The sequence below is a fragment of the Lolium rigidum genome, chromosome 7 (assembly GCF_022539505.1).
Source record: "Lolium rigidum isolate FL_2022 chromosome 7, APGP_CSIRO_Lrig_0.1, whole genome shotgun sequence".
Lineage (NCBI taxonomy): Eukaryota > Viridiplantae > Streptophyta > Magnoliopsida > Poales > Poaceae > Lolium > Lolium rigidum.
The window spans coordinates 95,811,094-95,825,708 of record NC_061514.1 but is presented as its reverse complement, the minus strand read 5'-3'; the positions used below and the strand labels follow the sequence as shown (position 1 = coordinate 95,825,708).

The window sequence follows — 14,615 nt, the reverse complement described above, 5'->3', positions numbered from 1 at the left end:
TGTAGGTTTCGCCGAGGACTACATCAACGACACGAACCTCCTCGCCGTCCTCGCGGGCCGACCCATCCGGTCCTGGCCTGTCCGTCTCGGTCCGCGCGGATGGACGAACAACCTGCGCACGCTCCAGCGGGGCGACGCAAACGGACCGACCCGTCCGCCACGACCCATCCGCGCCCCAAATTTGGGAAACCGATGCATCAGCGCGGACAACGAGCGTATCCTCCCGTGTCTATGGTCGTGGCCGTGGGAGAGCCGCAGCCGAGGCCGACGAGGAAGAGGTAGCGGGAGAGGCTAGAGTCAGCCACCAGCGTTGATGTCGCCACCATCGTCGCCCGAGCCGGTCGCCATCGACCTCTCCGGCTTTGAGTTTGGCGTGACCGTCCACTAGGGCATGAGCTAGGACAGGTTGCGCCTGCCCCAGAGGTTCACCTCGATCGTCGACGGGCAAGAGCCCCACCATGTCCTCCTGCGCGTGTCTGCGGCGCGACCGACCTGTGGCCCGCGGAGGTCATGTTCGACGGCGCGGGGCAGATGTTCATCCATATCCGCTTGAGGCGCTTCGCCCGCTCGCATGCCATCGATGTCAGGCACTTCGTTGTTTTCAAGTATGACGACGACGACTTCAGCGTCAAGGTCTTTGACGAGACCATGTGCCGCCGCCACTACCACTCCGATGAGGACGACTAGGGACGCCAAGGCGTCGAAGACGATGTAATTTCTACTATGTTTTATTATGTTTTTATTAAGTTTCTATTTGCTTCAAGCAAATCTGCCAATATGTATGCAACAATGGAGAAATGAAATGCAAGATGATTTAGCCAGCTCCGGACCGAATGGGTCGCCCCACTGCCCGTGATGTCTGAACCGATCGAACCGCGCGACATATCCAGTCCACAAGCCGACCCAAACAATAAAAATAAACTGTTTGGATCATCGATTTGAGTCGATCCGCGCTTGAGATGGCCTAAAGTAAAATAGAGTACGTGGGCATACCAGAACAGGAGACTTGTCCGGTTCCATTTCCAAGTCCCAGCCCATTCCAGCCAGCCCAAATCCACGTTCCAATTGCATCGCCCAAGGAAGGTCGCAGCCACGCAAGATCAGACGAGTATCGTACACAGTTTATCGTATGTATAGCAGCGCTCTTACAGGCGTCTGCGAGATTGTTCTGTCTGCCACTACATATCACTAGCAACATAGAGGTTGATAGGAAGGGTTCGAGGAGGAGGGAGCGCCATGGCCTACACATGAACCGGTGGTTCTCCTAGTCGTAGCTACCAAGGTTCCGAGCAGAGGAGAGCAGTAGAGCACCATGAGCGACAGCGACGATGAGTCCCGCGCAGAGGACATGGAGGCCGAGATGGAGTCGGAGAGGAAGAGGAAGAGGGAGTCCGTGCTCAGCTACTGGGCTGCGCTGAAGAAGGACGACAGGACGGTCAACAGGTTTTCTCTTGGCTACCTCGAGCACAAGATACTCTCTTGGTCCGTCCAGGATATCTTCAACAAGAACCTCCTCAGGGAGCAGGTGACGCACCACAAGTCTTTGAGATCTCACCTTGTTTGCTTTCGAGCAAACGAATGTTAGCTGCAATTCTTCCATTCTTCTTTTGTATGTTTTGAATTCCAACAATGGTCCCACAATTTATTTTTTAAGCCATCATCTGCTGGTGTTAGCTGAACTGATGTAATTCATTTTCTGTAAACGTTGCCTCAAACGAAAGTAGTGAAAAACATAAAACTCTGAATCTCTGTATCTTTGTGCATTCTTAGATGAACCATATAAAGTTTGGCAACATTCTAAAGTTCTGTAAAAAGGAGTTCTAGAATTTGAGAAATCTTTACTTGTTGTACTAGAGATCAACAAGATTGTTAGAGGACGTCATGTGCTCACGCACTACCACCACCTAGCCCTCACGCCACTAACAGATCCTGACGGACTCGGGAGGAGTTTACCCAACCAAGCTCCACAAGTGACGGACTCGGGAGGACCCTAGGTGATAGAAAGGCGGCCAGGAAAACACATCTAGGGTTTCGTTCCCTTGCCGGCGAAGCCGTTGGTCCGTCCGCCTCCGGTGGCCTTGGGGCCTTGGAGGTGTGGCGGACCAGGGCCTCTCGCCGGCGGAGGGTTTTCATTCCTTGTTAGGTTGTTTTCAGTGTCTTCTTCGGGATGATGAGGTGGCAGCTACATCCCGAAGCCAGAATAAGGTCCTCCCCGCTCTATCCACGCTCTGGTGGTGCCTCTTGCACCGGCGGAGGGTGCTTGACTCATGGGATACGATCGTTTTTCGTGTTCCTTTATGTGGTTTTAGGTCAGTCTCTTCCGATCTATGATTGTTATTTTTGGCGACGTTTGCTGCTCTGGTGCGCTGGTCTTTTGGGGCCTTAGCACAACAATTTCCCGTTTGTTTACTACAACAAGCTCTACTACGATGTTGCGCGGAGATTCTTCTGCGTCAGGATGTTGCGCGGTTGGTGCTCTTCGATGCGGGGGGCCTCGTCATCGACGCGAGGTGCCTCCTCGCTGGGGAGGTGGTGGCGGAGGGGAGCGGTGTGGAATTCCCGGCGCACGTCGCGAAAATTCGGGGCGCGCCGGCGACTCCCCCCACCGATGCGCATGCCTGCTCGCCGGCGATCGATCACCCAATCGCCCACCGGGTCCCACCGGTTCCAGGTGGACGAGGGACGACTCCAGGAATTCATGGAGGTCCAGTTGGTCCAAGTGCAAGCCCAACAAGCCCACCTGCTACAGCAACGGGCCGCCATGGCGCCGAGGTGAGCACAGGTGAAATACCTCGGATCTCCTTCGATCTCTCCTCCATTCTATCTCATCTCTGGTCCAGACCTAGGGTTTCCGCTTCTCCCCCATCTCCGGATTCCTTTGGCTGGTGGCCGGGTAAAATCGGCGGTGATCCTAGATCGTTTGCCCGGGTGGTTTCCCCTTCACGCGTACCCCCACCTTCCGCTGGTTTCTCGTCGACGGCGATGGGGGATCGAGGTGGTCGGTACAACGCCGGTGGAGGTGGTGGGCGTCGGGGCGGAGGCGGGGGTGGTGGTGCTGGTGGCCGCCACTTCGCCACCAATCGTGATGGTGGTGGCGCCAGGAACCTGGTGTGGCAGCGGGAGGAAGGTGCGGGCGGTGGCGGCTCGAGTGCGGGCGCGAGCAGCGAGCGCTGGGAAGCTGCTGTTGCAGCGGCGGCTGGGCAAGGCGCCGGGAAGGACAAGGCGGTGGCCGTCCAGGGAGGCGGCGCTAGGATGGCGCCTCAACAACAGCTGCAGCAGCGTACAGGGAAAACTCCTATCCCTGGTGATGCTTCATGTCTCAACTGTGGGAGTATGGCACATTTTACTGCTCGTTGTCCTACAATTAGATGTGAAAGGTGTGGTAAATTAGGCCATATTAATCAGATATGCCAAACCTCTTTACCCTGGGAATGTGTGGCTTCCATGTGTGGATTTCAGTCACCTGGACAAGGTTTTTTTTACATTCCTGATTCCTCCTTGGCTAAACAGACTAAAGATCGTGCCTCCTGTTTGTTGATAACTGTGCTAGAAGGTAACCCGTCATCCAGGGACCTTGAGAAAGAGTTCACTGAGTATCTAGGGTCAGGTTGGAGGTGTACTGCTCGTCCTATAAATTCTACTCAGTATACTATGAGGTTCCCTAGTGCAAAAGAGGTTGATAAAGCCTTATTCTATGGTAATCGTATGCAAATGAAAACCTTTGATGCAATGCTGAATTTGTCTCCTTGGTCTGCGGCTGTTGGTACCTCTGGGATGTTGCATAAAGCCTGGGTACGTGTTAGAAACATTCCCCTTGAGAAGCGCAATGATAAACATGTTGCTTATGCTGGTTCTTTGGTGGGGGTTACACTTGAGGTGGACCAAGCCACTTTACACAAACCTGACTTTTGTAGAATCCTGTTGGGGTGCAGAGACATTGATAACCTTCCTGATTCTGCTGAGGGTGTGTTGGGAGATTTTTTTTATATCTTCTCCTATGAAATTGAGTCTGTTGTGTTTAAAGGGCCTCCTGTTGTGAGAAATGTTGTGACTGTGACTAATACTTACACACCACCGTCCCCTAAACGTGCCAGGACAGAGAATTATTCTGCTATGTCTGATGCCTCTGCTGATGGGTATGCTTCTACTGATCAATCTGTTGGTACTGGTTATGGGAGAACACGTGGACATGTTCTTGAGACGGTTTCAGAGCATGAATCTGAGGAAGAAAGCGAATATGATTCTGAACTCCTTATTGACTCTATTGCTAGAGAAAATAGGGATAAACATGCTAAGATGGACAAGGAGGAACCTGTGGTAGTTAATACGGGTGTGGATACTAGCATAGCTGTTGAGGAAATTGCGGAGAAAAGGCTTGTCAATACTATGGCACCTGTTACTCCAGTGGTGGAAAAAGAAAGTATTTCCCCTGATAATGGAAGACCTGGCAAGCAATTGATACCGAGCTATGTTGCGGCTGTGATGGGACCAACATGGCCGGCAGCTCCTGTGGTTACTGAAGTTGGGATGAATGAAGCGATTGGGGGAGAAGAAAATGCTGCTTATTTTGTTCAGTCTCCTTCACCGACATCTGCCGAAAAAGAAGATTTGCCTCCTGTAGAGAAAATGGTGCCTCCGGTGGGTGATATGAGGGACAACCTTCGTGATCCCATAGGCAAAATGGGTTCGGTGGTGGAACAAGCTGCAACTTTGTCCAAGAAAAGGAACCTGGAAGGTACCTCCTCTTCTTTACCTTCTTTTAACTCTTTTGATGTTCTTTCTAATAATGAAATCATGGAAAGAGCTGCCTTGATGGGAATAGATATCCCTTCAGATAACTTTGAGAAAATTGATGTTGTAAGGGAACTAGAGAAAGCTAGGTGTAATCTGTCTAATAAAAATGACAACATCTCTTCTTCTTCTTTTGTTGTGCATCATGATCATGGTAGACAAACTCCTTTAAGTCTTATGTGGTTGGACTCTGACGAGTTTGACGAACCCTTTACGGCGGTTAGTTCCAGAAAGTCTAGAAGAAAAAATTCTAGAAAACCGATAACCTTGTCTCGACCTATGACTACGAATCATGTTAAGGACGATATTTCTGCCCCGCTCCCTGGCAGACCTATTCGGTCCAAGAAAAATCCTGATAGATTTAAATGATTGCTGGTATTTGGAATATTAGGGGGGCAGGTAAGAAAGGTTTCTCTTCCTGTCTCATGGATTTTATGGTTGATAACAAGCTGGATTTTATTGGGTTGCAAGAAACCATGAAAAAAGAATATAAACCAAGTTTTTTTAGGAGAATTGATCCTGGCAACAATTTTTTTTGGAAGTGGATTCCCTCGGTTGGTAAATCTGGTGGCATTCTCTGCGGTGCGAGGCATGATGTGCTTGAGGTTCAGTCGGTCAAATTGGGCAGTTTTATGGTGTTGATGAATTTGTGGGATAAAATCAAAAAATGTCGTTGGGCTGCTATTGTGGTATATGGCCCTGCACATGAAAATAGAAAAGATGAGTTCCTCTCTGAGCTTTCTCTTTTTTGTCATGCTGTTGATTGTCCTTATTTTGTGGGTGGAGACTTTAATATTCTACGGGATATCACGGAAAAAAATAAACCTTGTGCTTTACCTCATTCGTCTAGTACGTTTAATTCCATTATTCACACCCTGTGTCTTAGAGAAATTCACATGTTGGGTGGGTTGTACACTTGGTCCAATAAGCAGAGGAATCCTACTCTTGAAAAACTTGATAGAATTCTTATGTCTCCTGATTGGGAATTGCTTTTTCCCTTAGTCACTGTAAAAAGATTGGTGAGAGACCAATCTGATCACAATCCCCTGATTTTGGATACTGGAGATAATATAGTTCTTTCTAAGAAAAGATGTTTTAAGTTTGATAACAATTGGTTGAACAATGACGATTTCCTGTTGAAGGTTGCGGATATTTGGAAACAACCTGTTAGCAATTCGGATCCTATTGATGTGTTAAATATCAAGCTCAAACGTGTTAAAAGGTACTTCAAAGGCTGGGGGTCCAATTTATTTGGTCATGTTAAAAAGAGAAAGGTTGAGCTAAAAATAAATCTCGATTCGTTAGAACAAGAGGAGGAGAAAAGAGAGTTGACTCCTGAGGAGGTTGTAACAAAGACTCAAATCATGGTAGATCTTTATAATATTCATGCAGAGGAAGAATCATATTGGCACCAAAGGTCTCATGCCAGATGGCTTTTGCATGGTGATCAAAACACATCCTATTTTCATAAAATTGCTAATGGAAGGAAACGAAGAAATACAGTCCATTCCTTAGATGATAATGGTGTGCTTGTGGAAGGCACGGGTGATTTGTTAACACATGCCACTGATTATTACAAAAAGTTGTTTGGCCCAGCCCCTGGAAATATGTTCAATTTATCTCCTACCTTGTGGACCGAGGATGAAACCTTAAATGTTGCGGATAATGCGGATCTTACCAGACCCTTTACTGTGGAGGAGATTAAAAAAGCTCTTTTCTCTATGGAAACTAATCGTGCTCCGGGTCCGGATGATATTCCTAGTGAATTCTACCAGCATTGCTGGGAAATAGTAAAAGGTGACATCATGAATTTATTTTTCAGTTTCTATAATGGAACGTTGGATCTGCAACGTTTGAACTATGGGGTGATAACTTTGTTACCAAAAATGGCTGATGCTAATAAAATTCAGCAATTTAGGCCCATTTGTCTTCTCCGTTGCATTTATAAGTTGATTACGAAAACTTTGACGATCCGTCTTGAACCTTATGCAAACAAGCTCTTTAGTGTTCAGCAGAATGCTTTTATTAAAAATAGACACCTTATGGATGGTGTATTTTCGCTGCATGAAATTATGCATCATGTGCATGTTAAAAAACAAGTGGGTATCATTTTGAAAATCGATTTCGAAAAAGCCTACGACAAGGTTAATTGGGATTTCCTCTTGAGTTGTCATGAGTTGAGAGGTTTCTGCCCCATGTGGTGTTCTTGGATTAGGCAATCTTTACATAATGGAACAGTATGTGTGAAAATTAATAATGAGACGGGTCCCTATTTTCAGAGTGCAAAAGGGGTGCGCCAAGGCGACCCCATGGCTCCTTTTTTGTTCAATATGGTTGGAGAATCTTTAACGAAAATGGTTTTGCAAGCACAACAAAATGGGCTGATCAGTGGTCTGGCTCCTGACCTTGTGGAGAGTGGTATTGCTATTCTTCAATATGCGGATGACACAGTTCTTTGTCTGTCGCATGATCCTGATAAAGCTATGAATCTTAAGTTGTTGCTTTACATGTTTGAGCTCATGTCGGGTTTAAAAATTAACTTCATGAAAAGCGAAATCTTTTCTATTAATGCGGATAATGATACAACAAAATTTTATTCTGATCTGTTCAATTGTCAAGTGGGGCAACTGCCCATGAAATATCTGGGCATGCCTGTTACCTTCGCCAATTTGAAAAGTATTGATTGGGATTTCGTAGATGCTAAGATGCTCAAAAAGCTCGATTCCTGGGTGGGTGACTCGGCAACCTCTGGAGGACGTTTGGTTCTTTTGGATTCTAGTCTTTCCGGTATTCCGTATTTTTATATGTCGATGTTCTTGATGAACAAGACATTTGTGGAAAAAATTGACAAACATAGGAGAAGTTTCTTTTGGGCTGGTAAGAAGAAAAAAAGAAAATACCATTTGGTTAAATGGACAAGAGTTTGTCGATCTAAAAAGAAAGGGGGTTTGGGGGTCAAGGACCTTCGGAAGCAAAATATTAGTCTCTTATGTAAGTGGTGGTGGAAATTAGAGACACAAAATGGGTTGTGGCAAACTATCGTTAAAGCTAAATACCTTAGAAATAAATCGGTCGCTTCCGTTAAACAGAGAGCGCATGATTCCCCTGGATGGAAAAATCTGATGAAAGTAAAAGACTTCTATTTTGCTGGGAGAAAAGTTTTGTTACGAAAAGGCAACCTAGTGAGGTTTTGGAAGGATCCCTGGCTTGATGATATTCCTCTATGTGAATCCTTCCCAGCCCTTTTTGACATTTGCCAAGGGCAAGATTGGACTTTCGAGAGAACCATGAATTGTAATTTGGTGATTCCTTTCCGGAGAAGAATGTTGCCTGACATGATATCTCAGTGGGAGCATATTAAACACCGTGCTATGAGTCATCCTAGCTCCTTGGATTCGGATACTGTTACCTGGAGTTTGAATGCTAATGGTTGTTTCTCCACCAAATCGATGTATCAACATTTAGAAAAAAACCTGGCTGGATCCCATAATAAGTGGATTTGGAAAGCAAAGGTTCCTTTGAAAATCAAGATTTTCTTATGGCAACTTTTCCAAAATGCTATTTTAACTAGAGACAATCTTAAAAAGCGTAAATGGGGTGGTTCGCCTCTCTGTTCTTTTTGTCAACAGGAAGAAACAATGACTCATCTTTTCTTTGAATGCTCCAATGCTAAAGTGATTTGGGGCAACCTGGGTGGAATTTTGGGAACATCTTTGTGTCCTTCTTCTTTATGGCAGAGTGTGGCTTGGTTCTATCGTTTTTATCCTCGAGGAAGAAGATTTCATATGTTGCTTCTAGCTGCTATTTGCTGGGGGATTTGGAATATAAGAAACAAAATAACCTTTGAGAAAGCTATTGTCCGTTCTCCTTTGGTTACTATTGCTATGATTTGTTCCTTGTTACATTACTCGAGCAGTGTCCGTTTGGGCGCGAAGATGGAGGAAGAATCAAGATGGGAGCGGATCGGATGCTCCAGCGGGCGTCCGCGCTTCACTCCAAGGAGTCTTCGATGGCTCCGGGGACTTCCTCCGGAAGACAGGGGCTGCGATGATAACCAATGGCGGAGAGTGAATTCCTCATGTTTGTTGCTTGTGGAGTCTTGCTCGTAGTTGAACTCTCGCTATGGATGTTGCTTTTGGTTGGCTATTTGCTGGAATGATGTGGCAAAGATCTGAACTGTGTAGGTTAGGGTAGGTTTTTTGCCCCGTAGCTTGATTTTCGATGCCGAGATCAAGCAGCGGGTTTTCCTACCATGTAGTTTCCTTTGCTGGGCATATCCCCTAGTTCCTTTGTTACTCCTTTTGTTCAGGTTTTGTTATCAGCTTTGAACATCTGTATTTCCGTTATGCTTATAATGGAAAAGGGAGTAAGTCCCAGTTGGAAAAACAAGCTCTACTACGACAAGCTTTGTCTGACTCCGGTGATGGATGGGCGAGGACGGCGGCGGGCCTTTGGCTCGTGTCAGTGTTTGTAGTCGTCGCTAGGTGATCTAAAGACGTACTTGTAATTTCATTACTTTTGGGTCTGCTTGTAATGATTAATAAATCGGTGAAATTTTCGCTAAAAAAACCAAGATTGTTAGAGAACAGAAATGCAGAATACTGTTTTTTTACGGGAATACTGGTTTTCTAGGGGAAGGGAACAGAATAGTGTCCTTGTTGGACAAAAGCCCAATATTATATTGCAGTAAAAGAGTCCATGGGATCTGGCTTGTTTGGCCCAAGTTGTGGGTAATGCCCATCTAGGCTCTCTAGCCGCTCGTCAAGGCCCATTCAACGCTCTCCCTTCTGTTCTGTGTTCCGTCGTTCCCGAGGGAGATACGAGACGAGCTCCTCCAATGGAGGCTGCGGTGCTAGCCTGCCCGCACAGGAGTGACCCTCACCCGTCGAAGCCTCTCATCCCTCCGGGAGTCCAAGTATATTTGTTCCACCTTCGCGGCTTCGCCCACCAGCATCTATCATCAACTCGGCTGTGCCTTGTGGGCGGTACCTGGAGCTTGTATGCCTGGTGCTCGTTGTTTTGCCAAGGAGAAAGCCCCATTATTAAATAAGAAAGAGCTCTCAATCGAGTCGCATTTTTTTGGGTAAAATCTCCGCAGCGGTAACTTAGGTACGGTATCCAGTATATTCGTTGTGCACTTAGTATGTTTGCTCATTTCAACATCTTTGTGCACATAGTATGTTAGTCCAGTGCTGAATCATGATTTCTTAACAAAAGTTATGTTTACTTATTATGCTACAGTTATCACATGCCAGCATAGTGTAGATATCATATGGTTTGTATCCTCAAGTGGACCTGCGCCGAACTGTCCATTACATTGTTCTTCGCACACAGATCATTGACAGTAGAGTACTTAAATTTTACTCCATATGGGAACTAATCAAGTTGTGTGGACATTCATCGCAGGTCAAGAGCATACCAGATACCTTCACATCATTATGCACTTATCTGAACTCATTCATATGCCCTCTGATTGAAGAAGTGCATGCTGATGTCTTTTCATCATTGGACGGCTATGCTCAGGCAAGCTTTATACAAATAATCTGGGTGGAAAAGCTTGATGATGAAAAATCAATATACTGCTTTGAGGTTTCCGAGCCATCAAAGGATCAGAAGTCAAGGCATACATATGATCCTAAGGAGGGGGACATAATAGTTGTATCCTTGCGGAAACCGCAGCACGTGTCTGATTTGATACAAAGTAAGGCATCATATGTTTTAGGTTCAGTTCTGAAATGTGGAGGCAGAGAAGATGATGACTTCCCAAACAACTGTTGTATTGTTCGGTTTTCATCTGCTATTCCTGTTCAAGTTGATCCAGAAACAAAAATGCCTACAAGGCCATCATTTGCTGTTTTTCTCATAAATATGAAGACTTACAACCGTATATGGAAGTGCCTTCGTATGGAAGCGGAACGCCAGAACAAGAGTAGTACTGGCGTCGTCGATCTGGTGTGGCAATACAAGCGAAGGGTATGCCTGTTGTTTACATGAAAAAATAAGTTCAGGTTCTTATGTATTATACAGGACGTGGAAGTTAGTACTTTCGTAGCCCACAATTTTTTTTTAGTACTTTCGTAGTTATTATGCTTTGGCAACATGTGTCTCTCGATGAAAGATTTCCTCTGCATTAACATTAATTTTGCTGATGTTTCCTCTTTCCATCATATTGAATCTGTTAGTAATGTTAATTATATCCTTCACACCGTGGAATGAGATGAGTCCTCTATGTTCTCTTGAATTCTCCCTTTTTATGCATATTGCTCTCCATAATTGATTTACTTGCGCATTCCCCTTGAAGGTATTGGATGCTAGCTCGTCAGGCTCCCCGATATCTCAATGCTTCACTCATAGATCAATTCATGGTCTTGGCCTTGAGAAGTTCAACCTAAATGATTCACAGCTGAATGCAGTAACAGACTGTGTCTCAGCAATTGAGAACCATTCGCCTTCCCTAAAACTTATATGGGGTCCCCCTGGGACAGGTAAAACAAAAACCATTAGTACTATCCTGTGGGCAATGCTCATCAAGGGAGTAAAGACACTTACCTGTGCACCAACCAATACTGCCGTACTGGAAGTTGCATCTCGAATTGTCAGGCTTGTTGGAGAGTCATCAGATGGCAGCCTCTGCTTTCTGAATGATATTGTCCTGTTTGGAAATAAAGAGAGGATGAAAATAGATGATCGTCATGATCTTTCCATGGTTTTCCTTGACACGCGTGCAGAGCGGTTGTTGCCATGTTTCGTACCACATACTGGTTGGAGGCATTGCTTGTGCTCAGTGATAGATCTTCTTGAGAATCCTGTTACCAAGTACAAATTGCACATTGAAAAAATTATTGAGGAAATGAAGAGGGAAAAAGAAATATCTGAAAAGGATGGGGACAAACCCCTCCGGTGCAAGGACAGGAAATCTTTGCCCCCACGTTATCCTTTACGTTCCAATCCCAACTCCAAAGATCATCTGGTAGCACCTCTCTCAGTGTTCCGCAAGACAATACATAACAGGCCTGAAGACGAGGAAGAAGAGTGCCATAAAGAAGGATTATATGATTCTGAAGCTATGATGGAAGCATTCAGAATACTGCCGTTCAAGGATTATTTGAAAGATAGCTACACCAAACTATCAAAGGATTTGTGTTGTTGCATTGAGATACTGTACACCGATCATCCAAGAAATTCAGAAACAGGACAGAGCTTTCAGTGTATGCTGGAAGTGCTTGAATTGATAGAAATCCTGCACGATTTGATAAATTGTTACTGGGATAGTGATGATATATGGTCAGATAAACTTCTCGAGGGCAAGGTAGACGAGGATTGTAAACCTCTTTCCTGGCCTGAGAAGCTAGCCTGTGTGCGGACTAATACATGCAAGAAATCGAAGTTCAAGCTGGCCAGATCCCTGTGTGTTCAAGAGCTAAGATATCTTCACAAAAACTTTGAGCTTCCAAATTATTACAGCGGGAAGCAAATTCAGCTGTATCTGCTGCAGAGAACAAAATGCATTCTCTGTACAGTTTCCAGCTCTTTCAGGTTGTACGGTGTGCCGATGGATAGATCTACTACTGATATTGGCCAATTACTAAAGAAGCCTGAAAAGTCAAATCTTCTAGAGTTGCTGATTGTCGATGAAGCTGCACAGCTCAAAGAGTGTGAGACGTTAATTCCTTTGCAGCTGCCTGGCATAAAGCAGGCTGTTTTTATTGGAGACGAATATCAGTTACCTGCTCTGGTGAAAAGCAAAGTAAGCTATATTTTGACTACTCTTTTTTTCTTTTAGTTTTTTCCTTTTGGAAGCAATGTACTGATGTGTAATGTGATTCTGTAGATATCTGACAATGCTAACTTCGGGCAAAGTGTTTTTGAGAGGCTAAGTATGCTGGGCTATAGTAAGCACCTTCTCAATGTGCAATACAGGATGCATCCAAAAATAAGCAAATTTCCAGTTGTCACATTTTACGATGGCAAGATATCTGACGGTCCAAATGTCACTAGTAAGAGCTATGAAAGGAGGTTCTTAGCAAGCAAAATCTTTGGGTCATACTCATTCATAAATGTAGATGGAGGACATGAAACAACTGAGATGCATGGGCGTAGCCTGAAAAACACAATTGAAGCTGCTGCAGTTTCACGGATAGTGCAGAGGTTGTGCAAAGGTAACCATCATTATTACCTCTTTAGCTGTATTTTTTTAAATACCCTCCATTGAAACACATAAAAGGTATTGTTTTGATTTGTCACAGGGATTAAGAAAGTCATGAAACCAATAGATTACTAGGGAAATGACCATGCTGTTCATGTTATTGATTCGTTGGTAACAAGAGAGATAAGTTAGTACGAATTTACATTCATAAATGATGTAGATACAGAAAGAAAATTGTTGCAGAATAGAAAATGTGTCACTGAATTTTCATACAATCTGAACCACTAGGAGCTTGACCTTGTCTCACTCCATGTAAAATATTTCTTCTCCTTTTCTCTTATTGCAGAGTCAGTCTCTACAGGAATCAAGATCTCTGTTGGTGTTGTGTCCCCATATAATGCTCAAGTTAGAGCAATCCATGAAAAACTCGGGAAATCCTACAATAAGTATGATGGTTTCTCTGTGAAAGTGAAATCTGTGGATGGTTTCCAAGGTGCCGAGGAAGATATTATTATCATATCAACAGTGAGGAGCAACAAAGCTGGTTCTGTTGGATTTCTCACAAACATGCAGAGGACCAATGTAGCTCTTACAAGGGCTAAGTACGTTTTTTTGTTGCTTGGTTTCTGGGGAGAAGGGAAAACCCAATAAAAAAAATACTTCTTGCAGTCTTCCAAATTTAACTTTTATCAATTAATTTCTTTTAAATATGGTATTAAGTTCGAAACTGTAATTATGAGAAGGATTTGAAATTATGAATTTGACAGTATCAATTTATGTCATGAAACTTCTATTTTGTTAGAGTAACTGTTGGTTGAAAACAACATAGTTTGAATGAAATTTAAAACGTCTTTGAAATGTCATCAGAAGGAGTCTTTAAATATCATCAAAAGGAATAACTGAATTGTTGGTTGTTGTCAGGCACTGTTTATGGATAGTAGGAAATGGGACGACTTTGTCCAACAGCAGGTCTGTTTGGCAGAAGATAGTCACAGATGCCCACCATCGAGGTTGCTATTTTGACGCTAGCGAAGACAAAGATCTGTCAAATGCAGTAATCAAGGCTGTCGTTGAGCTTGACGATGCTGAGAATTTAGTGAAGATGGACTCGCTGCATATAAGCAGGCCAAGGTTTCAGGTATGCCAAAAGCCTTCTCAAACCACTGTCATATGGTCATATCGTCCTAGCAAGTGTGAAACTGTGAACTAATGCTGTTTGTGTTTTATATGCAGAACTCAACGCCTGGAAACCGTTGGTGAGATGTCAGGAGCCCCCAAATAGTATGCATTGATTGCATGATGTATTTTGTCACCGTGTCAGTCTAAAGAAACGTTCCATCTGCATTAGTATGGCGCGGCGAGTGTCAGTCAGTTTCCCTACATTTTGTTGAACCTAAGCTTGATGCACTCTGATTGCTGAAGCTCACTAGCTCAGCTGTGTTCGTTTACCATTGTAGCACCAGACTGATTGTCATAGATCGTCTATCTTATTTTAGAGTGCCGTTCTCTGGATGCATTTGCCATGAAGCTGGATTGTTGGTTGTGGCGCGAAACGGCTTCTCATTCTCTTTTTTTGAACTGTCAAAGCATTTTCTTGCCTTGCAGCAAGATAGTTATTCATTAGACATGTGCACCTCATTATTTTAGGATAAGCAGCATAAGCTATATATAGAGCGGG

At 44.4% G+C, this 14,615-nt stretch overlaps 1 protein-coding gene across 1 annotated transcript; it reads left to right on the top strand.

Annotated features, from left to right (window-relative positions):
- The first annotated feature begins 3,085 nt into the window (after nt 1-3,085).
- LOC124671696 lies at nt 3,086-14,296 on the top strand. Its single transcript, XM_047208038.1, has 9 exons — nt 3,086-3,382; nt 3,511-4,735; nt 9,743-9,798; nt 10,198-10,764; nt 11,093-12,538; nt 12,623-12,950; nt 13,284-13,539; nt 13,859-14,075; nt 14,171-14,296. The coding sequence occupies exons 1-9, from the start codon at nt 3,086-3,088 to the stop codon at nt 14,195-14,197; spliced, it is 4,419 nt and encodes a 1,472-aa protein (XP_047063994.1). The 3' UTR covers nt 14,198-14,296.
- The last annotated feature ends 319 nt before the right edge of the window (nt 14,297-14,615 follow it).

What these genes read in the sequence shown, in the direction of transcription:
- LOC124671696 (XM_047208038.1), top strand. Translation starts at nt 3,086, where the DNA reads ATGGTGGTGGCGCCAGGAACCTGGTGTGGCAGCGGGAGGAAGGTGCGG. An exon ending in AGTGCAGAGGTTGTGCAAAG is followed by an intron (nt 12,951 to 13,283) that starts GTAACCATCATT and finishes CTCTTATTGCAG; the next exon opens with AGTCAGTCTCTACAGGAATC. An exon ending in TAAGCAGGCCAAGGTTTCAG is followed by an intron (nt 14,076 to 14,170) that starts GTATGCCAAAAG and finishes TTTTATATGCAG; the next exon opens with AACTCAACGCCTGGAAACCG.